This window comes from Uranotaenia lowii, chromosome 3, assembly GCF_029784155.1.
Source record: "Uranotaenia lowii strain MFRU-FL chromosome 3, ASM2978415v1, whole genome shotgun sequence".
Taxonomy (NCBI): Eukaryota; Metazoa; Arthropoda; class Insecta; order Diptera; family Culicidae; genus Uranotaenia; species Uranotaenia lowii.
The window spans coordinates 52,827,290-52,852,289 of NC_073693.1; the positions used below are offsets into that span (position 1 = coordinate 52,827,290).

Below are 25,000 nucleotides of genomic sequence, written 5' to 3' on the forward strand. Positions count from 1 at the left end.
AGCCATGGAGAACCAGTCCACCAAAGCGGATGATTGACGAGCTCAGGCGGACTTATTCCACGGGACAGAACATCGGCTGGATTCGATTCTCCGCGAACATGCATCCACAAATCTACATCGGTCGAATTCTGGATCTTAGACACTCGGTTGGCCACAAATGTCTTCCAGCGATTGGGCGGTGATTGTAGCCACTGAAGAACCGTCGAGGAATCAGTCCAGAAGAACATTTCGGCAGGCAACTTGAGAGCACGGTTGACCTTCTCCGATAGGCTGACAGACAGAACGGCTCCACAAAGTTCCAAACGGGCAATGCTATGGTGGCTCTTCAGCGGGGCGACCTTCGACTTCGATGTCAGCAATACGACACGGACGACTCCATCACATTCCGACCGAATGTAGCAGCAGCTGCCGTAGGCCTTCTCCGACGCGTCCGAAAAGAAATGCAACTGAAAGGATGTGGCATTGGCGGAAGACACGTATCGAGGAACTTGGATCGTGGCGATGGTATCCAGCGTGCTATGGAACTCCTTCCAATCGGCCTGGTACGACGCTGGTAGTGGGCGATCCCACTCGAAAGATTCTCCGTTCTCTGTTCGAAGTCCCCACAAACGCTGCATGAACAGTTTGGCGACGGTTATAATCGGTCCAACCAAACCAAGTGGATCGAAAATCTGGGCGATGTACGACATAATCTTGCGCTTTGTGAGTACTGGAGCTGGCAGGGGCAATTGGACTCGAAATCGTAGTACGTCAGACCTTGTTTCCCAAACAAGTCCGAGCGTAGAGACAGCCTGATCGTCCTGCAGGCTGTGGATTTCGGATACGGCTAAATCTTCTCGAGGAATACCACGAAGCGCTTCAGGAACATTGGATGCCCATTTCTTGAGTGGTAAACCGGCAGAAGCAGCTAGAGCGGATGCTTCTCGGCGGAGTTGAACAGCGGATTCGACATCTTCGGCACCAGTCAAACAATCGTCAACGTAGAAGTCGTTCTTAAAAGCTGGGGCGGCAACAGGAAAACGACTGATTTCATCCTCAGCGAGGCGTTGTAAAGCGCGGGTGGCCAAAAATGGTGCTGAAGCGAAACCGTACGTAACAGTCTGCAGCTCAAATGTTGCGAGAGGCTCTTCGGGACCTTGGCGCCAGAGAATTCGTTGGTACGTACAGTCGTCCAGGTGCAGTTGTATTTGGCGATACATCTTTTCAATGTCGGCTACGAGTGCGATTGGGTGGGTTCGGAAGCGCATAATGATCGACAGTAGATCGTCCTGGATAGTAGGTCCCACCAACTGCATATCGTTGATGGAGTAGCCGGTTGATGTCTTGCACGAAGCGTCAAAAACAACACGGACCTTGGTGCTTGTGCTTGACTCCTTGAAGACTGGATGATGTGGTAGATAGCAGTGGGGGACAGAGTCGTCTACTGGATCAGTCAACTTGATCATGTGGCCCAAACGTTCGTAGTCGGCCATGAAACAAACGTAGGCTTCTCGAGTGGCAGGATCTCGCTTAAGTCTACTCTCTAGACTTTGGAAGCGGCGCTCGGCGATGGATCTTGATTCACCAACACGTACCAGGGGGTCACTAGTGAGTGGCAATCTAACTACGAAACGACCGGACGAATCGCGAGTGGTGGTAGCACTGAACACTTCTTCACACTTTATTTCTTCAGCTGACAGAGCTTGGGACGGCAACAGAGATTCGAGTTCCCAGAACCTTTCGATGGATTGTTCTAGGTCTCGATCGATGGTCGTAAGATGGCATAACCGGGGTGTTACGGAGGAATTTATCGGAGCCGATCCGGATACAGCCCATCCAAAAACAGTCTCCACTAAAGTCGGCACCTCATTGCCGAGGGAAATCTTGCTGCCGCCGTGAAGTTCATGGTACACTTCTCCGCCAACGATGAGGTCAATGTCCGCAGGAATGAAAAAATGTGGATCAGCCAGGTCAACGTCGGGAATTTTCCAAGCAGCAACATCAATTCTCACTGTCGGTAGGCAAACTGTTGGCCTTTTGAGGATAAGGAAATCTAGCTTCGTGGCGTACTTTGTTACGGTTGAGCGAATCTTTGCTGTTAACTGGCGCTTGATCTGCTTGGATGATTCACCAATCCCTGAAACAGCAATGTCAACGGTAGAACGGCGGAGATCGAGAGTGTTGGCCAACTTCTTCGTCATGAAGCTGCACATGCTAGCGGAATCAAGCAGCGCCCGCGCCGGAATTTCCTTCCCCGTACTGTCAACCACCAAAAGCATCACCGTTTCTAACAAAACTGTACTGTTCGTTGCCTGAACAGTCATACAAACTTGTTGGCTCGAAGTAGATGGTTGCGGATCTGAATCTGGAGGAGCGGTGCTACGTTGTGGAGCTGGGAGTGGTGGATTCGACGAAAGCGAAGTTGGTTTCGGAACCGAATTGAAGTTGGTGGTCTTGATCGCATCATGGAGGAGAGAATGATGCTTTCCATTGCAGAAACGACAAGTGTGTCTGGAGGAACAGGATCGTGATAAATGGCCGGAATTGAAACAATTCCAACACAAACGATGGGATGTGACAACTTGCCGTCGGTTGTAGGGAGAGAAACTTGCGAATTTCCTACAGCGAAATAGATGGTGTCGTTCCGAACAAACTACACACACGGGTAAATCGGGTTTTGGATCAGACGCAACAGGATTGGCCACTAATCGGAACGCCTTCTTCGGTTGGGATCCCGTCATCCTCGCTGGAATAGTTTGCAGGTTGCGCTGTTCTTCTGAGACGATCGTCTTCAGCATCATCGCTCGAGAATACAGGAAATCGATCAACTCTTGGTAAGTGGTCTCTCAGGTCGCTTGTTTTTTCCTCCCAGGCTCGAAGTGTCGTAGGATCCAGCTTGTAGCACAGTAGGTTCACTAGCGGAGTATCCCAGTAACCTACCGGCTCACCCAGTTTAGCCATGGCCTTCACATGGCGGTCAAAATCATCAGTCAACGTATGAAGATCCTTTGAAGACTCTTTCCTTAAAGGCTGGATGTCGTACATTGCCCTGAAGAGCTGTCGTTTCAGGTACCGCTGGTTATCATACCGCTTCATCAACGCGTCCCAAGTTATAAGATAGTTGTCAGCCTCAACGTTCACGGACTCGAAAGGTTTCTTGGCTTCGCCTTCCAAACTCTGAAGCAGGTACTGCAGCTTTGCAACCGCTGGAACATCTGGGTTCGAGTGCACCATGGACTTGAACGTGTCTCGGAACGACAACCATCGCGAAAAATCACCATCGAACCTCGGCAAATCTATTTTGGGCAGGCGTAGGTGAAACATAGCTGTGCTGGTTGGTGCGGTCGGCTCTGCTGATGTAGAACTGCTCAACCTTTCCGGGATATTGTTCAACAGGAATGCTTTCACCTCACAAAACCTTTCCTCGATGGTCGATCTCTCAGCCAAACGCATTTCAAGCCGGTCTGGCCCATCCCACTTCTCGATGACGGTTTGCGCCTTTTGAAACTGGTCGTAGATCCGATCAACTAAATCTTGTCGAACTTGAAGGCGCCCTGTGTCTCGATCAACGTTGAATTCCTTTGTAAACCTCTCAACATCCGACAGGTTTGTCAAAATAGCCTTGCGACGAATAATGGCATCCTCCACCCTTTCGTCGGATTTGGTTTTCGGCATGATGAAATACACAGACACTTGCTACCACCACTGTACGATAACGAAAACACAGCACAAAAAACGCAAACGAAATCCTTCCCGAACCGATGTACTGGTTTTTAACACGACGGCGGAAGTGTAAACCAATCGTACGATTAAATCCTTCCCGTCGCGGATTTACACTTCTACACGACGAAGAATGATACAAATCGTACGATTCAATCCTTCCCGTCGCGGTGTATCAATCTTTGATTCGAAACGGAACCGAGAATTGTGTGTTAAAATCGACGAAAAAATCCTTCCCGACGCGACACACAATTCTTTCGCGAAGACTGCCACCCACTCACACCCAATCGCATATAATATTAATCAATATTGCCAATATATAAGCCTCAGGTGCATAAGGACTGAATTTGCCAGAAGAATTCCAAGTCCAAAACTTTTTCGCCAAAAATCAATCAAATCCACTTTCCCAATTTTTGCTGACCGGTGTAAAACATCCACATAGCAGCAGGTCAAAATTAGCAGCTGTTGGTGGCTTTGTGCTGTTGGCTTGGCTTCACTTTGCGCTTTCTTGGCTCGAAAAACAATGTACAGCAGTACAAAAGGCAAGCAAAATGGCCCAACTTGATGCAGCCAGCGCGTCGAGTAAAGAAAATGGTGTACTCACCGCTACCTTCCGTGTGGGGAATTCCTCCGATCCGGCTCGAAGGACCAATGTTGAGGATTCAGGGGGTAGCTTACCGCTTTTGATTCGAATCGGAGGTTTTACTTTCCGTTGCTCGCCAACGGTGTAGGAAAGTAGCACCATAGAACGGGGGTCGAACAATTCCTTCCGCGCTGGCCAGTCGGTTCATTTGCTCCACTTATTCGCTGTTTACTCACTGCTGCTAGCGGGTCGGGGGAAAAGTTTTCGGTGCACTTAATCAAGTCCGCACACAATTCACAGCACTTATCTTGCTGTTCCGGGTTTCGGATGTGCTTTTGAAACACTAATAGACGACCGATTTACAAGGACAAAACGAATGAAAACACCACTTTATTAACTTTAATACTCGACCGACGGTACAAACAAACAATAGTACGGACTACGGAGCCGTTGTTGCCGCTACGAGACTTTATTTCAACTAACTTATGCTGACTTTGTTGTTGCTTTGTCAGCTGGTTGGTGAGTTACCGTTTCCAAACAGTTCATTCGGTAACTCACTGGTATGTTGTTTCTTATACTAGACTGGTTCAATATTTTAAGTTTCAACATTAATACAATAATTTAAAGAAATTTAACATTTAACAAATAATTGAATCTAGGTTGTGTATGGTGTTACTTTTCGTTACGGTATAGGGACAGGTATTGAATTCTAGGTTTGGTTACAAACAAACATATTTATCACCTTAAAATACTCGATTACTCGGATGGACATGTATTAAATCTAACATAACTTTGACAAATCTTGATGAAATTTCGCCAAATTTTGACAGAAAGTTCGATTATAGTTGAGCAACAAAACAGACCAAAAAAAATTGGGAGTCAAGTGCTTGAAGCGACACACAGCGGCCAATTCGAGAACTTTTTCTACAAATTTTCATGACTTCGCATCGAAAATCAATAATTTTATAACGAATGACACACTTCTGCCCACCATAAATCAATGAGCCCTAGTTGTCTTGAATGTGGATTGCAAATGAAACCAAAAGCAAGCGAAAAAATTTCATCTTGTTTGAGTTATAGGGTTGTGAATTTTACCAGTCATTTTGACTGGTCACGGTCCGAGTGTCCATGGCGAAATTTTTCTCGCTTATTAAAAGAGCTAGTGAAATAAAAAATACATAGTTTTGTAGAGATTCAAAATTCATGAAAAGTCGTATTTTTTGCGAATTTTTAAAGCGAAGTATTTAAAAGATATTCAACAAACAAAGTGTCCAACCAGTCATTTTGACTGGTGTGGTCTTTCTAGTGTTAATTGAGAACAAAAATATTTCACTTCATCATACAATTTTAACTTTGCTTGAAATGAAACAATATCGAGCGAAAACCTATCTTCGGCCGAAGGATTTCAACTACCGGGCGTTGAGTAAGCTCCGCAAAAAGATACCTGTTATTCGGTTATTCGATTGCGCGATCTGAATACAAGGTTTGTCATTAAATTCATACTTCATTTTTGGATAAAGAAATGTAAAATGAGATTGTTTTTTTATGAATCAATTATACCTTCTTCATGAACACTGGTGTACACCGGGTAAAGAGTAATTTTGTTGGTATTTATTGTGAGATATGCTTTTTTATTAAAATAACCAAAAAAAGAAATCGTTTGAAAAAAGTTTAAAACAACCATGCATAAATCATCGTTAGAAGTTGCCTTTTGGTTTTCACGAGCGTTCACCTTGCTATTTATCTAGGTAAATTTTACTTTTATTTCATTTTCCGTGTACGATTCTTGTTTCGCTCTCTGTATGCTGAATTTTTTTCAATGACGTTTTCGTGCGGTAAAATTTACAAGGGTATTTTTCAAATTTTTTTTTTTTTTTTGAGAATGTTGATTTTATGAGCTAATGTGGAAAAATGCAAGATATACGAAAATGGATTTGAGTGGGTTTGATAAGTTTAAATATTGAATATTGAATTTTGTAAAAAAGAATTGAGTGTGTGCTTTGTTTATATTTACGAAGGACTTGAGTATTTTAACGTAAATAAAAAAGTTGTGAAAATTAGTGGAACTGTGTGAACTTCTTTGTGTGAAGTTTTTTTTTGGTTCCACAGGGAGAACAATTTAAATTTAAGATAATATATAATAAAATACATAGACGGTTTATGACTTCGGTACACCAAAATGGCTATAATACGTCTTTTTCTTCAATTGAACAAATTTTCTTCTTCAAATATACCAATTATGAATGTTTTTTAATTTTGGCATCGATATGACGAAAGTGACAACAAACTTAATCTTTCGATAAGTTGGAAATCTTTCAATAATATGAGAAAAAGTTTTCAAGACATGGACTGCTGGAGGGAAAAATTGAATACATGCACAAACATATAAGTCACAGACATAAGGATATAAAAACATGTGATATAAGGATCTACTCCAACCATAGCATGCCGATATTCGCACAGAAAAATACTCTTAAGCATGCCATAAAATTCTCTTATGAAGTGGCGCCATAAAATCATTGAAAATCATAAGATTGTCTTATGACGCGAATTAATTCTGAGATGAACACCTACTTCAACGAGAGGTTTTCGCTTTTCATAAGAGGAGGGAAAACAGGGAATTTCACGCATAATGACAAAAATTCAAGATACATATTTGATGTTTTTACTTTATTGTTTGCTAATTTGATCGAAACAATATCATGCATGGTCACCATCAGCAGCACGTCAACAACCGGTTCTCAGACAGTTTTTTTTTGTCACAGCCGGATCTTTGACCTTGTGTTTGTTGCCGTCAGCACACTGTTAAGTAAACCAGAAAAAGTATTTTAGTTTACAAAAATATTTAACATTTCCAAGAAAAACTTCATCTTAAACTTACCAATTAAAAGATCACAATTTCATTTCACTTAAGAAAAACATAAACTTCACGGGAAGTGCTTCGTTAAATAATGAAAAAAAAAAAACTGATGGAATGAATGAATTCATTATATTTTGACAATACCGTTTCTTCTATTTTTCATAAGATGTTCTTATAAAAACTAAAAGAAATCCATAAGACACTTATGAAAAACAATTTGGCACTCTAAAAATCGGTTCATAAGACGCATGAGAATTATAATAAGAATTTGCCTGAGTGCAGGGGATTTTTTATATTTTATTCCAGAGCAGCATATCAGCACACATTGCTTTATTCAAATTTTTAGAATAATCTGAAAAACTTCGACACACTCGAGACCAACAAAAATTTCCAGAAATCTGAACTGCTTATTTACGTCATATTGGAGCTGAAAAGGGGTTCACATTATTAATCATTCAATCGCAAGGTCTAGATACCACGCATATCGAACGTTTCATAATTTCACAGGACAATGTATAGTTTGTAAATATGTAAGTCATTTCCAAGTAAAACTATTAGAACCGGAATGGAACTCATAAGCTAATTTAAAAAAAGGTAGGCAAAAAACTTAGTACTATAAGCTCGATCACTTTTAAACACGATCGATACTAATTTCTCTAGATTCCAACCGTTTTTCTGTGTTTACATTTTTTTCCCTCCTTCCCTCTCTAATTTCTTTCAAGGACTTACAACAAGCATCATCTCAGTGTACCAGAATCGGTCCGGTATATCTCACCAAAAAAAAAGAGGCCGTAAACGCGCAAAGCAAACGCAAGACGCAAGCAACCAAGAAAGGGGTACTGTAAAAAGTACGAACACGCATCAATTGAGAGCAAACACGCGATAATCATGTTACTCCGCCGTTGTTACTCTAGTAGGTACGATCTTTTTTTTCTCTATTCCACGGCGCGTCACACATCTCTGGACATCACCATCACCATCATTGAACAATTGCAACGGAACCACAACTACAAGTAAAACAGCAACAACAACAACATCCCCATTGATGCAACTACGCGAAAAAGAAACGGAAACGGAAAAACCCCTTGAGCCCGAAAAAAAATAGAACACGAATCATTACACAAAATTTGAATGATTCAGCTCAGCAAATATAGCAGAGCAAATCCAGTAGAGTCGGTCGGTTTAGTCTTGTTTCGTTCATTTTAATTCCATCATTTGATTGCAGTTTAAGAAAAGAAAATAAAACATTTTACTACTTCGAGTGAAAAGACAAAGGCAGCAGCATCAGTATCAAGTTATCATCAATCAATCAATCGCACACTATACACTGCTGAGTTTTTAGTCTTGAATGAGCAGCTTGAAACGGAACAATTCGTGTAAGAAAGAGATAGTAAGAACAAAAAAAATATTAATGGCTAATAGATGGCAGAAAACGAAGGAAGAAGTAGAACGCTTCAAACCAAAAGTTGTGTAAAAGTTGTAGTAGTTTTTAGTAGATAAAAATGTGCCTTCAAAGTTGTTCATTTTCTGTTACTCTTTTATACATGTTTTAGCAGCTCAGCCCTAATAAATAAATTGATTTGCATCTGAATGATTTATATCTTTCGTAGTGGTTTAATCGGTATTGTACAAGTAAAACAATAGTAACAACAACGATGCAACAGTAGGAGTCGTAGGAAAAACAAGTTAGCCAGTAAGCCAGCAGCCAAACGTCAAAATTGTTCAACTTCTGTTCGATCATCGATACATTTTATACACTTATACAAATAGTAGAGCATGAAATACCTATTCGTTCGGAGAAGATGCAAAGGCTCAACACTGAAAATAAAACAAATTTAGAAACAAAAAACGACGCTAAGTGTATAGAGCTACTTTATAACTACTTATATTTAAACCATCGAGTCGGTATCCATAAAAAAAGTTCAATATAAACTGGCTCACATTAAATTAAATTAAGAGACATCCCTATACAAAAGAGGGGGTGGCTTTTTCGAACGATCGTACGAGGCAACTTGTCGTGTCGGCCTCTGGTAAATATGGATTCCACTTTTTAATTTATTATACTGTCAAAATTCTATTATTTAACGATCGTAGTAAATCAAGTAGTCTGTGCCACCCTAAACAACAACATCAACACACAGAAGAAAAGTATCACCTAAATATTACGAATTTTATATGGGATTGCATGAAACAGGCTTCTGAGGTAGGCTTTTAGAAAACAAGAACAGTAGGTAAAATTATCATTTCACCTTAGAGCAACCCAATCCGCATATACAGTTTCATACTATAATATTCAGTTATTCAGAAAATACAATTCAAATACGTAGCACCGGGAGGTTGAAACAGAAGCCCGAAGAAAGGAAAAGATACGAGAGAACAAAGCTTTTAATTATTTGATAAATATACAATATTCTATTTAGGTTGAGAAGTCAACGACAGAATATTTGGCGAATCTGTATCTGTTCATTCACGGTAGAAAACTTGAGAAATGACCCTTCTCGAACTATGTTGTTATTGCTGTTAACTGTGATGTACATAGACAAGCCGCCTTCCGAGGGCCACTCGCGGGGTTGCGTGTGTAGATTTTCGCTATTTATTTGTTAGTAATTAATTTTCCCGCCCTCTAAAATAAAAGCGGACGGGTCATCGTCGTGTGCTTGCTGCTGTGACGTAGCGCTCAAACACAATAGTCTGTAAAAAATGGTGTGAAAATCATTGATCAACAATTACGAGCGATGCGCTTCAAGTGCAGTTTGATGAGAGGAGGCAGGAAAAAAAACCGTCGTCGTCGTCGTCGTCGTGTGCGGCGCATTCATTCGAAAAGTTAGCTACTGCCATTCAATTTCGATACCGTCAAGGGCAGTAAAAGTGGAATGAATGGGAATCGCAGCAAACAAACAAAGGTGGCTCCCTCGCGCTGAATTCCGAATGGATTCTCGAGTGCCGAGACAGCTCAGTTAGATGCAACGATAAGGTTAACTGCACCCGCAACCCGCAACCACCACAACAACAACAACAACAACTAGCACGGTAAGTGATTCAACTGCTTTATAGAAAACTTTATCATCATCTTCAAGGGTTTAATCAATTACGAGCGTAGTTTGGTGAGTAAATGACGTGAGTAACACCAAATACAAGCTGATAGATTTTGAATTTGTATTTGTTTTAAGCTTTAGTTACAAATATTTGGACAACAAGTTTCAGAGGATTTTCTTTCTGATAAGCTTCGACTAACGGTTAGATGAAAAATTTAGTTACATTGAAAGACTTTTTAACACTAATTTCAACACAAAAACGTTGTTCCTGGAAAATCCACGAAGATAGAAACGTTGAAGCCTAAAAATGCATAAGGAGTGTTTTTGCTTGAAAACATATTGCAAGTCAGAATTGCCTTAGGATGATTCTGAGTTCTGAATTTGTATCTTCATTCTGTTATTTTGATTTGGACCTGGAATGTGAAAACCGTAATCTCAATGTGATATCTGATATTTGAATCTGAAATCTGCAATTATGAATTCAAATTCAATAATTACAAAACACAAAAAAAAAACTCTTTAAGATATTCTCAAAACACGAAATATGCGTTTTGATCAGAAATCTAAATTTGCTTAAAAATTTTCAACAAATGCCAATTTTCATTCTAAATCTGAAATATGAATTTGCCTTCATTTTCGTGGTGCTAAGGTATAGCTCAGAAACGCCTAGTTTCAGTTTTGTTAAAAGCTTAATGAGATCTCGCTTAGCCTACTTTTTTCAATGAAGTAGTACTGAGAGCACAATGATGTTATTTTTGCAATCGATGCATCCTTAATAGTGCCTTTTTTTTTTTTTTTGTATGAGAAGATCCACTGCGACCAACTTTTTGTGATCTATTGTGGAATAACCCAATTTATTATTTGTCTGATCACGCAATACTGTCATCATTGATAGAGATGGCATTGTAGTCAAAATCGAGACATTATTCCAGTTTGGGATGGTATTTCTTATGAATCCCACCACCTTACTGGCTTTCATCTTCCAAATATCATCGGGCGTTAAGATTCGCTTACCAAGAACTTTCAGTCGATGTGTCATAAGATATCCACAGTCACACATTAAGTGCTCTGCAGTTTCTACTTCAGTTTGACAAAACCGGCACATCTCATTACTGAGTTTGCCTATTTTATGTAAATGGTAGTTGCATGGACAGTGCCCTGTAAAAAGGTCTGTAATTGTTTTAAGATCCCTTTTCGATAGACTTAGAAGTTCACAAGTTTTCTTAGAATCGGGCTTTATGAATTTTTTAGATTGTCTAGCACCGATGGCTACAAGCCATTTGAATTTGATCTTTGAGTTAATAGTGCCTTCAAAAGCGTTTTTAAATTGTTGGCTGAACGAGGTATCATTAAAGTTTAAGTGAAACCTACAATTGGCATATGGAAATTGAGATCCAATTTTGGCATTGTATCACCATTATTCGGGCTTAATGATTCAAAGTTTTATCTTCAGAGTATGATAGCAAAATTAAGTATTATTTTGCTTTAAAAGTCTGCTCGGGTTACCTCTAACAGCTTTAGTTTTCGAGATCCGAGTTGTTTTTACATAGAAGACTCCAGACAAATTAGTAGTTATTTTAACTTCTCAGGAAAAAGTAAGATGTTGTTTGTTTTTCTTTCCGGACATTTCAGGACTCGGTAGGCTGTGATCGTCGATGACAGAAGTGTTTCTTTTTCAGCGGACAAATTTTTCAAGTGGTCTCAAACCCTAATTTCAAAAGTTTATCTGTGCATTTTAATAATTAAATTAAAGAACAGTCTTCAAATAAGGTGAACTAACTAATCGAGATTCTACCAGACCGAACTGAACGCCACACACAGGGGTAAATGCACCTAATAAGCGATCAAAATTATTTGCGGACAAACGGCAAACGGTAGACATTTGATGATTTTTCCACCTGGAAGCGAAATACAAAACACATTTCAGTTAAGAGACTTGATGTCTTCAAAAAGTTGTAGATCTTATTATTATAAGAAACTTTGTTCACAACATCATCAAGATCGCATGAAAATCATGAAAGTTACGATCATTTTGAAAATAATACAATACAAGTAATTTTGAGTTTTTATTTAATATCTTTTATAGTATACGATTTACAAACTTGGTATATTTGAGAAAGTTGTTCAAATTGTTGAAACACACAATTTTGTGGAACTAAGAATGGAGATGAACTACAAAATATCCAAAATAATGCCTTTTTTCAGTTAGTTATAACCTTAAGAGTTCGGCCGAGTTCGTATATTTTTTTCAGTGGGGTTTGTCGGTCAAGTATTTGGCTTTCCATTGATATATAAATTTAACATTAGTTTTGGATAGTTTTTTTTGCAAACTAGCAATCTATAATGAGCCTTTTCCTCTAAAAAACAGCAAAAATTCAGTGTTTTTTTCTTCGAATTTTAAGTGTTTCCATAGGAAAACTTTTATGATTTTCATGCGATCTTTATGGTGTATTCAACAAAGTGATACGGTCAAAATTTGGTCAAGGGAAAACGCGTGTCAATCGGTGAAATCGTTTAATTAAAAAATCAAATTGAATTTCTTTTTCAAGTTCAATTAGTATAAAATTCAGGAAAAATATTCAGTTAGGCTTCCGCTTTTCCAAATCCGAATTGCCGGGCCTTACGCTTAACCCCTGCCATCAGATTTTGTACAGCCACCTTGTCCACCTTCTTCGCCGCAGAAAGCCAGTTTGCCTTGAACTGCCGCTCGTCCTTAGCAGTTTCTTTGGTCTTCTTTAGGTTCCGCTTGACAATAGTCCAGTATTTTTCAATTGGGCGGAGCTCTGGCGTGTTGGGAGGGTTCTTGTCCTTGGGAACCACCTGCACGTTGTTGGCGGCGTACCACTCCATGGTCTTTTGACCGTATTGGCAAGATGAAAAATCCGGCCGGAACAACCGTGTTTCTTCAGGAAAGGTAGCAGATGTTCATTCAAACACTCTTTCACGTAAATTTCTTGGTTGACAGTCTCGGAAGCTATGAAAATGCTGCTTTTCAAGCCACAGGTACAGATGGCTTGCCAAACCAGATACTTTCATGTGCTTCAAAATATCTGCTACCTTTCCCCTTCCTTTTGCCGTATAAAACTCCTGTCTCGGAAGCTGCTTGTAGTCGGCTTTGACGTAGGTTTCGTCGTCCATTACCACGCAGTCAAACTTCGTCAGCATCGTCGTGTACAGCCTCCGGGATCGCGCTTTGGCCGTCGTATTTTGTTTATCATCGCGATTAGGAGTCACTTCCTTCTTGTAAGTCGATAGTCCGGTTCGTTTTTTGGCACGATGCACGGTTGTAGGCGATACACCCAGCTTATTTGCGGCATCTCGAAGAGAGAGGTTAGGGTTTCGCTTGAAACTACCGGCAACTCTCTTTGTCGTCTCAGCGGCTTCCGGTTTTCGATTTCCCCCTGATTCAGACTTCCTGGCTGTCGACAAACGTTCCCCAAACACTTTAATTACATTTGTAACGGTTGATTTGGCAACTTTTAGCGATTTTGCCAGCTTTGCGTGCGAGGAGCTCGGATTTCCCGCGATGCGCGAGCAAAATTTTGATACGCTGCTCTTCTTCCTTGGACGGCATTTTGACAACTGAAGAGTGAATTCCAAAATCAAAATAGGAGCAACATTCTACACACACACCTTCAAAATGAGGGGTGTTCAGGGTTTTTAAATGCAAAATTGAAAGAAATACGTCAAGTTGATATTGACCGAATTTTGACCGGTTCACCCTTTAAATTGGTATTCTATTGCCGACAGGTTTTGGAGGCATTTGAGTGAACTCCCAGGCCCAGATACTATTTTCGGTCAACGACTGCATTTCTTCCTTCCGATGGCTTCGGCTCAAAATTCGAAGTCTGAACAATTCTTGATCATCTAAAAGTTATATCGATCCTGGTGTAGCTTTATGCATTTAATTTTTCACACAGTACTCCTATGTACATATTCTTGATGTCACACTTACTTATACATAGATACATATATCTCTTGCCGATTTGTCATTTCCCTCGTATTCGAAACGGCACTTTTCTCTACATCATGGCTCTTCAATGACTACAATTACAGATAAGAAAGTATCGGCCACGTCCACCAAAGACGCTTTGATAGTCCATCGCCTTCACTCAATACATCCTTAGCAGTATCCGGTGCAAAGCCGCTGACAAATTTCCAAAGGCCCTCCCGAATCGGAATTATAACCGTGTTTGACCTTTAAGTATCCTCTGCTTCTCTAATGCAGGGCTGGTAGCGAGTCACTTTTTAGTGACTTGGTCACTTTTTTTGGGTCAGTCACTAAAAAGTCACTTTTTTCATCATTTGGTCACTACAGTCACTATTTTCCGAAAAATGGTCACTTTTATCACCAAAAGTCACTTTTTTCACCGAAAATATACCAATGAAAGAGTAATTTGAATTGCGCGTGTTAATATTGACGGTAGTAACGGTAAATTACTTGATCAGTCATTTAGATTTTTTTTTCGCCTCCGGCGGAATTTCGGCATAAATCACCCTTGGCTTGAGACATTTCGATCTACGACATTATTTGACGTTCATGAATTGAAACTAACTTTGATTGTAGATTTTAATTTTTAGTTCAATCAACCTTTTGTATTGGAACTCAAAACTTGATATACAAAAACCCTATCTCGTCTTTAGAATAGGTTTTTATTAAGAAGTGTAACTAAGATTGAGATTGAAACGAACCATTTTTTTTTATTAAAAAAATCCTTTAGGGGAGATGAGGGCATAACGAGCACCCAGGGCATAATGAGCACTCCATTTTTCTACAAAAGTACGTATTTTCTTAAACAAATTTTCATGAGGACTCGTTTCGTACTACCTATAGTATTAATTTTTCACCAAAAAAGAAATATCCTTTTCATTTTTACAGAAATATTAAATAATAACCAGCTAGGTTCTCAAGTGACGAAAATATTATAATTTTTGAGCACCATCAAATAAGCTTTTATGACCTTAAAATCATCTTGCTCTGAAATCTACGCACTGCAACATGATCTACACATTGTTACTCAATTTTCAGCATCATAAAATTTTTGATTTTTCACTTTAATCAATTTTAAAACGCGTTTTTACTTTAATTTGTTCACTGGAGGCGAACAGAGCACTATCAATGAAGGCATAATGAGCATTTTCTGCCGGGGAATCTAGCACCGAATTCGACTCGATGAAGTCAACTGAGTAATAGAGCTACAGCTTAACTTGTATCGTCTGACGATTTGGCCTATTGGTTAGATGTCGGAGAGGTAATCAGTAGACTCGAGTTCTGCTGCAGAAAATGCTCATTATGCCTTCATTAATGATGCTCATACTGCCTCGGGGGGTTTCTCATTATGCCTCTACAGTGACTGGTTTTGAGCTTTCGGCAAAATTTTTTAAAATGCATTTTTAAACGTTTTTATCTACTTTTTCAAGTTTCATCCAATTAGGCGACAGACTATTTGAGTGTCTGAACACGAAACAATGATGTAATTCACATATTACAGCTGTTCTCTATGGTTAAATAAGCATATTCCTTAAGGTGCCCATTATGCCCTCATCTCCCCTATGTCATAACAAATGTTATGTTGATATGAAATATTCTTTAAAAAAACAATTTCATACTCAATTTTATTTCGTGTTTTTTGTTCTTCTAAATACTTAAAAAAAAGGGTTTTTAAAATTTCTACAGGGCCACAGAATTTACGTATTTCTTAGGTGCAATGAATTTAAACGGTAATATCAACTAATTTGGGTTCCCCGAATCTAAATATGTATGAAATATTTCTATCAGCTTTTGTTATTGAAATGACTTTTGAAAATAATTATTCAAACGCCACAAACAAAAAGACTTTTGAAAATAATTAAAAATCTTTAGAGAAGTTTCTGCACTTTTTTTTAACAAAAACTCAAATCAAAATCATTGAATCAATTGATGAGTTTTAAATAGAATCAGGTTTTTTTACACTTTCTCCTGTGATGTCAAAAATACTTGTAATGACATTTTTCCATAATCAGTTATCTATCAATGATTGATTTTACTAGAAATAAACTCTTTATCACCAAAACTAAATGTGTTCGGCCGAATTTGACAAAATTTCTAGTTTAGGACACTATTTACCAAATCAATAATTTAAAAAAAATAAGCACCAAAATGGTTATAGTAAAACATGTTTATTGAAAAAACTCTTCCTGAAATGTTTTTAAAAACTAATCTTTTTTATTTCCATATTGTTTTTTCAATCTTCAAATAAATTTACCGAATTTTACTGTACAGTTTTTTTTTTTATTTTCTAATCAACTTGCCGAATTTTTTTTAATCAAACTTTTTAAATTTTAAAGTCATATTTTTAAATATTGTTTCCTTGTTTTTAAATTCTGAATTTTCGTGTTCTTCAACCATAAGCCTTTAACTCCAAATTTTTAATAATAAAACATAATTTCAACCTTCTGTTCTTTCAGGACCCAATATTTTAATCAAAAGAGACAAAATACTCAGAGCTTGTAATTTAAAGCTTAAAAACCTGCGATTGAAAATTTAAAAACTTTTTATTAATATTTTTTATATGAAATCATGTTTTTGGATCGATCATGATTTTTTAAATTAATCTAAAAAGTTTGAAAAATTGTTCTAAGTAGCAACTTTAAAAATAAATTTTAATACGCAATGTTAACTAAATTTGTACTTGATTTGTGCTTTCAATATTAATAACAAAAGTTATGAACTCATTATTTTGAATTTTTCATCAGTTTTAATCATTCACGTAATTACTCATTTTCTAACATTTCTGTGTCAGTGTAGTTGAACATGAAGTTATTATTTAAGCTTCAAAAATGACATTTTGATAACTGGAGGATTTTACTTCATTAAAGGTTTTATGTCTGGCTTATATAACTGGCACTTTTAAAATAATCATAAATATATTCTTCTTTTTATCAAATTAAATTAAACCATCGAACATTGAATAAATTCTGTTCAAAATCCATTTCTTATTCAGTAATCGATAATTCACATTTTAAATCGTGATTAAATATTTTTTGTTCAAATTAAAAAATTACAGCGGAATTTCTCACTAAACTTCCAGTTGAAAATGAGGAAAAGAATTCCAAATTTAGATGAATAAAAATTAACAATTATTATCATTTTCCTAACATCTATTCATGCTAAGTTTTGTACAAGATTGGACATTTATGTTAGAATTCAGATTTTTTTAATTTTAAATTTGCTAAGAAATTCTTTTGAAACTAATTTATTTCTTACTTTCTTGACTTATCGAAAATTTGAAACATTTATTGTAATATGTTTCCAAAATTTAGTTTAACAGTCCCCCCTGGACGGGTCCTTCGCACGGGCCTGTTTTGGTCACATTTTTTGTACTTCAAAGTTACTTTTTTCGTTCTACATAGTCACTATTTGGTCACTTTTTTCGGTCCTCAAAGTCACTATTTGGTCACTTTTTTTCAAATTTTGGTCACTAAAGTCCCTACTTTTTCATTGTCAAACCGCTATCAGCCCTGCTAATGCTGCCCAAGGACGATTCTTAGCACTAACCACTCGAATATTTCGAGTATAGGGAGGTCTTTCTCGAGAAATATCCAAGTTTCGTACCCGTAGAGGTCAACAAGTTTAAAGAGCGTTTGTTGAGTACACAGTTGATTGCCGTCAATTTTGATTCTGTTGTTGACGGTTTACCAAGGTCGGCCTACGGATTACCAGGGTAGCTCGTAGATGTCTTCCACACCCACAGATGATCTACCAACTACATCAATGTCATCGGCAAAGCAGATAAGTGCCCACGTTGAACATCATTCCGTATAGACCCTTCGCGATTGATTCGTTTGACTGTACCAATAAGTATGAATGTTTACACAACTTTAGAAAAAATAACCCTCAAAAATACAAGCAATGAGATGACCGATAAGAACCAATGAAGATGATCAGGGAAGTATGCAATAAAGTGGTAAATTCGAGGATAAAAAAAAAACAAAATTAATCCTATAGTATTCGTATGGAACTGAACTACTGAAAACTGAGTTGAATTTTTACATTTCACCAAAATGAAAAGAAGATACAAGTGTGAGATCCAGTTCAACTATCAAATTGAATATTTCCCCCTTTAAAATTCCTGCGCAAATGGCAATCATTCGAACACCAGAGCAGTAGGTTCAACACCAAAAACATCACCATCCGCTTCCAGTGAGTGACACGTTTGAGTTACTCCACTCTCGCTGGAACACGGTCGGTTGGAACGAAGGCAGGGCAAAATGTCCCAAAATCTCGCCCTCACATTGCCACATTGGATGAAAAATCCCTACATCCCGATTGCGAGAGAGCAAAAAGAGAACGAGAGCGGGGAGGTGTGTTGGTTGCTGCGTGAGAGTCCTGTCCTGTCTGTGTTGCGTTTTTTAGGAGCCACCACAACAGTCACACCACCAACCAGAGGCAGCCAGTGATAAAAAGTTTCGCACCGACCAGATCGATTCGGTTCTACGCGGTGGGTGAATAATGTGCATTGATTGATAGTCGCCTAGCATTATCAGAAACCAATCGGTGGCATCCGTCGTAGCGCGGGCAGAAGAATGCTTTTAAGCCTTCGGGAACAGCGAGCTTGAAAACCCGTAAATTTTCCGTTACCGAGCCGCGAGCTTTCGGCTTCCTGGAGCAAGTTTTTTTTTTCTTTATCGTTTTTCACCAAGTGGAATACGGCAAAGTGGTAAAATTGGATTTGGGCGAATCGACCCGTCTCGTCGTTGTCACACGGCGCGGAGTCTGGAGCGGACGAGCGGATAACGAGAGCTCGAGGGAGAGAAAGAGAGAGAGTCCGGTAGGAAGTTAAACAGCTTCTTGATAGCAGTGGCAAAGGAGAGAAAATTTCCCATTTTGGGCACAGAGTGCAGTGAGAGAAAGTTGATAAGTGTCCCGAGTGCGAGAGTGCGTAAGGTCGTTCCTTTTAACAAGAGGAAAAGAGAAAGGAAGTGGCAAGATTTCTATCGGCTTCATTGTATATCACTGTTGAGGAGGGGACTTTTTCAGAGCGGAAGCTGTTTTTGGCAGCAAGAGAAAAGAGAACGAAAGTGAGCACATAAAATCTCATCGGGTTGAAAGGTGGATATTGGATTTTTATATGTAAAGTAATATGGAGGATCTGAAAGATAGTGATGTATTTTAGTGAAATGTACCTATGAAAAACAGGTGAATTCCGCTTGAAACGTGCAGAAAAACGACGTACCGCCACGGAAGGACCCGGATTAGGATTAGTGATTGGAATCGATGTGGTCAGGCTAAGGGCTGGACGCTTTGCAGAGTTGAATGGTTTCTGCCCCTTGAGAAGTGAAGATTGTGCGAAAGCGCCAACAATTGAAAACTGCAGATAATCGATAAATCGGTGTTGAATTTTTCCTCTCTCACTGACGGGTGACACCAGAAAAAAACTAGTGACTAGGTACAAATCTGTACAAAGGAAGTCGAGGCAAGAGGAGAAAAATTCGGCATCCTGAATTATACCTTGCTTTCCTCGAAATAGTTAATAGTATCGAAACGCTTAAACCCGTGTTCAGTCGTAGCTGCTTAATTAGCGAGCTCTCAGTTGCGCCAGGATGAACGAATTGGAAGCGCTGAGGCAGGAAGCGGAGACGCTGAAAAATGCAATCCGCGATGCTCGGAAGGCAGCTTGTGACACGTCGCTGGTTCAGGCTACCAACAACCTGGAGCCGATCGGGAGGATACAGATGCGAACCAGGCGTACCCTGAGAGGTCATTTAGCGAAGATCTACGCTATGCACTGGGGTAGCGACTCCAGAAATCTCGTTTCAGCCTCTCAGGATGGCAAGCTGATCGTATGGGATTCTCATACGACGAACAAGGTGCACGCAATCCCTCTACGATCGTCTTGGGTTATGACCTGTGCGTACGCACCGTCCGGTAACTTCGTTGCCTGCGGTGGATTGGACAACATTTGTTCAATCTATAACCTGAAAACGCGAGAAGGAAACGTAAGGGTTTCCCGAGAGCTACCTGGCCATACCGGGTACTTGTCGTGCTGTCGGTTCCTCGACGATAACCAGATCGTCACCAGTTCCGGTGACATGTCTTGTGGCCTGTGGGACATTGAAACCGGCCAGCAGTGTACTTCTTTCCTTGGACATACCGGTGACGTAATGGCACTGTCACTGTCTCCTCAGTTCCGAGTGTTTGTATCAGGAGCTTGTGACGCTTCAGCGAAACTGTGGGACATTCGCGACGGCCAGTGCAAGCAAACCTTCCCGGGCCATGAGAGCGATATCAATGCGGTGACATTCTTCCCGAATGGACATGCCTTCGCAACTGGCTCGGATGATGCGACCTGTCGTCTGTTTGACATCCGTGCCGATCAGGAATTGGCCATGTACTCGCATGACAACATCATCTGTGGCATCACATCGGTGGCGTTCTCGAAATCCGGCCGTCTCCTGCTTGCCGGATACGATGATTTCAACTGCAACGTGTGGGACACGATGAAAGCGGAACGGGCGGGTATTCTAGCAGGCCATGACAATCGCGTATCGTGCTTAGGAGTTACCGAAAATGGAATGGCTGTGGCCACCGGTTCCTGGGATTCATTCCTGCGTGTTTGGAACTAAACGGAGCACAACAACTAAACCGCACCGGAAAATCTGACGGCTGAGTTGATTCACAGCTGTTGAGTTGACTCAGCGAGCGTACAAATAACTGACCAGATGCATTTGATCCTCATGACATCCACCCTAAGAGTTATGGAAAGAAAACACATTTCTGAGTTTTTAATCAATATGGATAGCAGTTTTATTTTTTAGAAGTTGTTTCCAACGTATGATGCGCAAATGTTTAAAAATCTCATTGTGATAGTTTTCAAATTGGCGCGCAAATTGTTTTAACTTTTTAGACAGTTTATATTGATTGATTTTATCTGTTAGTTGCTCTTACCTCATAAGCTGATTTAAATGTGGAAAATTGTAGAATTTCCTCACTGCACATTGACAACTCTTCTCTCAATGATAGACGTATTTATTTTTTGATTACATGACATCGCCTATTGATCAGATAGCTCAAACGAAGATAGACAAGGAAAGCACAAATTTATTCATTTTTCGTTGTAGCAAAGCTTTGTTTGTATTTTGATTGATTTTTCTACTCACGGTATTACATTCAGATATTGTTTTAAAGTGGCTGCTTTTCAGCTGTATTAGATTTTCTATTACCAGTGAAGAATAAAGAAAAAGATTATAGTGTTATTCCTTCTATTTGTACACAAAAACTTATACACATATGTATTTATGATAAACAAAAACTATTTATACACATTCTGTATTTATTTGTTTAGTCTGATCAGCTGACCTCTATTATATGTGTAAGAATTCTGAACCTTTGTTATAAGACAGAAGTGAGAACAAATGCTAGCTAAATCTCTATTGTGCAACAGCTCCCAAGGGGCGATACCCTGTTGAGAAAACATTTCGAAATATCTTCAGGGTACTGAGCTTTTGCACTCTGCGAGATTGTCCATGACAGAGGGTTGAAGGCTTTTGTTTCGTTTCAGTTAAAGTTAATAAAATTAAAAGAACTCGGAACGGTTTCATCCAAACGTTCATTTTTTTAGTTAAAAATTACGCCATATTATTTTACGCTAAAAGTTTTAAAATGAACCATAAAACCAGCTGTTTAAAAGTACCGAGTAACGGGCTCGATTAGTTCCGGGCAGTATTCACATGAGATTTAACTATGTTAGGTGCAATATTTCTTAGGTCAGGTTACGTTACAACAAAAATACATGACCAAGTTATGAGTTTTAAAAGCAAATATGCCCTAGTCAGTGTCGGCAAACACGCAAATTTTTACGCTCCGAATTAGAGGGCATTTAACAATAGTAAAATCTTGTTTTCCATTAGTAGTTGTATGGCTAAGTTCTGTTAAAATGCGACACAACTCAAGAAATTTCAAGGAACAGAGAGAAATGCCAGAAAAACTTTTTAAAACAGATAAATTCATGATAATCTTAGTTTCAGTCAAATTTCAATCGTGAAAGAGACACAAAAACTCACAACCGTACGCATTATGTTTAGGTTGTTCTGAGACGACAGTAAAAAAATGACGTGATTGTGACCAGCAAAAAACTCTATCTAAGATCTTCAGGAGCAAAAACAAGAAAAGTATCGAATACAAATGTTGAATCATATTTAAACCAACACATCTGGTTCGAAGTTAAAAAAAAGTAGACGAAAAACAGAAAAATAAACCGGCATGCATGATTTCGCTTCTGGCGAAGACGAGGCCCAAACAGCACTTTAGCTCACGCATACACCCATACACCTTGCGCGCCTGCTGTGGGAAGAAAGGGCTCTCTGACACAGGAAGCTGTGATCACGCATTGTACCGTCAGGTTTGTATGTGTGAGCGCAGCTTTTGGCTCGGGAGGTGTATCGTTTGTCGGTGTGCGTGAACGATTGTGCTTTGCCCTTCCATCAATAGATGATGGCATTATCTATTGCGGATGACAACGCTTCTAGCAAGAACCGAAACAATAGTAAGAATCTATCTTGATTGCGCAAACCGTAAATAAAAATGAACAAGAAATCTTGTAAGCGCCATTCCACTGCCTAGTAACGTGAATAAAACGAGAACAAAAGTAATAAAAAATAAATTAAAACAGTATATGTGAAACTGACCTGATTGTGCTGATTGATTAAGAGCATAATTCATTTACCAAACAACAAAGATTTATGGTGAAGAACAACCAAAAACTACCGATAACATGCGAACACAGTTATGTGTAACTCGTGTGAATGCGCAAATGCTAATTGTTTCAGTGCATACACAATTTAGCTACGCATAATGGTCACATTGGAAGCCTACTTTGCTTAATAAAAAAAATAAACAGTATTTTGTTCCTTCACTTATCCCTTTGTTGGGAGGTAGCCTACTTGCAATTTTCCAGTATGTTTCATCCAACTTCCATGAGTTCTTGAAGCCTACTTCGAACAGCAGTAGAAGTAAAGTCAAATTTTGTCTATCTACGCATAGCAAACTTTGACTAGCATACCTCCCCTCTCACGGATAAAATTGAACTACTTGATTAGCTGAAGCTTTTTGTGTTGAATAATTTTCCTCAGTGTACAAAGCATACTGTCATTAGAAACACAAAATCAATCGTAACTAACGCATTACAAAAACTGTGTTGATAACCTAAAAAAAAAAACAAGAACATGTCACATAAACGCGATCATTGAAGTTATCTATGTTAAACTATTTAATAAACAAATGCGAGAAAGTGGAAACAATTCCAGTTGAAATGAAATGGAAACAAAACTTACCAATATTCCTAGGGGCGCTTTTGAATAAAATTACAGCTGTTTATCCGTTTCGGACAGCAGTTGTATTTTTCATGACAATTGAAACACTTTAAAAAATGTAAACGAGCCGCGCTATGCTGTTGAATACGAACACTCGTACGAACGAAAAAAAAAATAACCAAATCGACCAAATTAAAAACTTAGACGACGCAAAGCATGTGAACATAATTATTGAAACATCGCATAATTTACCGATAGCACTTAACTCAAAAGAAAGAAAAGTTTTCCATTGAACCATTCTCAACGTTTAATTCTCAACAGTCACCTGCAAATTGCGGCGAAAAACAAGCATGTCGCGAAGCAACAACCAAAAAACCATGCATTCACTATTTTCTAAAAGTCACGTTTTTACCAAAAAGAAAGAAAGTTCTAAAGCAAACACTCCTCTTTTACGGGTGGTGAAATAATAAAAAAAAAACTTGCTTAAGTTTATACATCAAAAATCAAAAGGTAAAATTTCTACCTGTAGAGCGAATGTTTGAATGTGATGCAAAAACTACTACTGACAAGAGTTCACTCGTAGGCAAACCTGCATGCAACAAAACGCTATAGAGGAGTACGCGTCGTAGAAGCTACAAAGTAGAACGTAACATGCGGAACCAAAACTGAAACATAACGAGCGAAAGAAAATCATGCTAGGAAAACTACACACAAACAAAGCAACTAGAACTAGTGACAAACGCAGATGATGCGGTTCTCAAACAGATCACAGATAACCTGATCGCATTCGATCGAAGAAAACGGCTCTCTCGAACCATGCAAAGAGCGAGTGACGATCCAGCTGACGGAAAAAAGTCGTCAGCAGAACAGAAACAAAAACTTGCGAAGGAAAGAAAAAAAAACAAATCACCATTTTTACACATTTTGAGGTATCGAGTAATGAACAAACAAAATATTGAAGAAAAAAAAACAACAACACAACAAAAAAGAATAAGCTGAAGTAAAGCGAAAAAAAGGTAAACACAAGAAGGTTTAGTCGTTAAGGTAACAAAATAATAAAAATATAGAATACAATTAACTTATTATGAATAACAAAAATAAATTAATAAGAACAAAAGTAAAAACTGAGTTGTTTGTGTTTGTTTTTCATATCGATCAATGATGACATCAACAATTTGTCCTCTTATGGTAAAAACTCTGTTTCTTGTCACATCTACTTAAACCTTCGTTAGACCAGCAACCAGTGAGTGAATTCGTTTTTCCTTACACCGAAATATTGTCTAAGTACCTTTGGCTTCGGAGTATGGAGAATCCTTGGTGACCATCTACCGTACACTGAATAAGTTTCGGGTGCGGATATACGGTAATATACAATTGGTAATAATAGTACACAAAATTTTGGTTTGAAAAATTTCAGTTCTCCCGAACTAAATGCAGCACCCGAAAAGACGTATTCGTCGCCTTTGTTGGACTAGACGTTGGAGATTTCGGTGGACTCACTTCAGGAAGTAAGAAGAAATAGAGTTGTTCTCC

General features: G+C 38.8%; 3 protein-coding genes across 3 annotated transcripts; 1 reads left to right on the forward strand and 2 right to left on the reverse strand.

Annotated features, from left to right (window-relative positions):
- Positions 1 to 52: 52 nt before the first annotated feature.
- LOC129752183 (uncharacterized) lies at positions 53 to 2,303 on the reverse strand. Its single transcript, XM_055747973.1, has 2 exons — positions 144 to 2,303; positions 53 to 76 (listed from the first exon to the last, which is right to left on the reverse strand). Exons 1-2 carry the CDS (start codon positions 2,301 to 2,303, stop codon positions 53 to 55), a joined length of 2,184 nt encoding a protein of 727 aa, XP_055603948.1.
- A 358-nt stretch (positions 2,304 to 2,661) lies between these two features.
- On the reverse strand, positions 2,662 to 3,654 carry LOC129752184 (uncharacterized). The gene has a single exon (XM_055747975.1). The coding sequence runs from the start codon at positions 3,652 to 3,654 to the stop codon at positions 2,662 to 2,664; it is 993 nt and encodes a 330-aa protein (XP_055603950.1).
- Positions 3,655 to 18,587: 14,933 nt separating this feature from the next.
- On the forward strand, positions 18,588 to 24,373 carry LOC129755511 (guanine nucleotide-binding protein subunit beta-1-like). Its single transcript, XM_055752041.1, has 2 exons — positions 18,588 to 19,094; positions 19,197 to 24,373. The coding sequence occupies exon 2, from the start codon at positions 19,760 to 19,762 to the stop codon at positions 20,780 to 20,782; it is 1,023 nt and encodes a 340-aa protein (XP_055608016.1). The 5' UTR covers positions 18,588 to 19,094; positions 19,197 to 19,759; the 3' UTR covers positions 20,783 to 24,373.
- Positions 24,374 to 25,000: the final 627 nt, after the last annotated feature.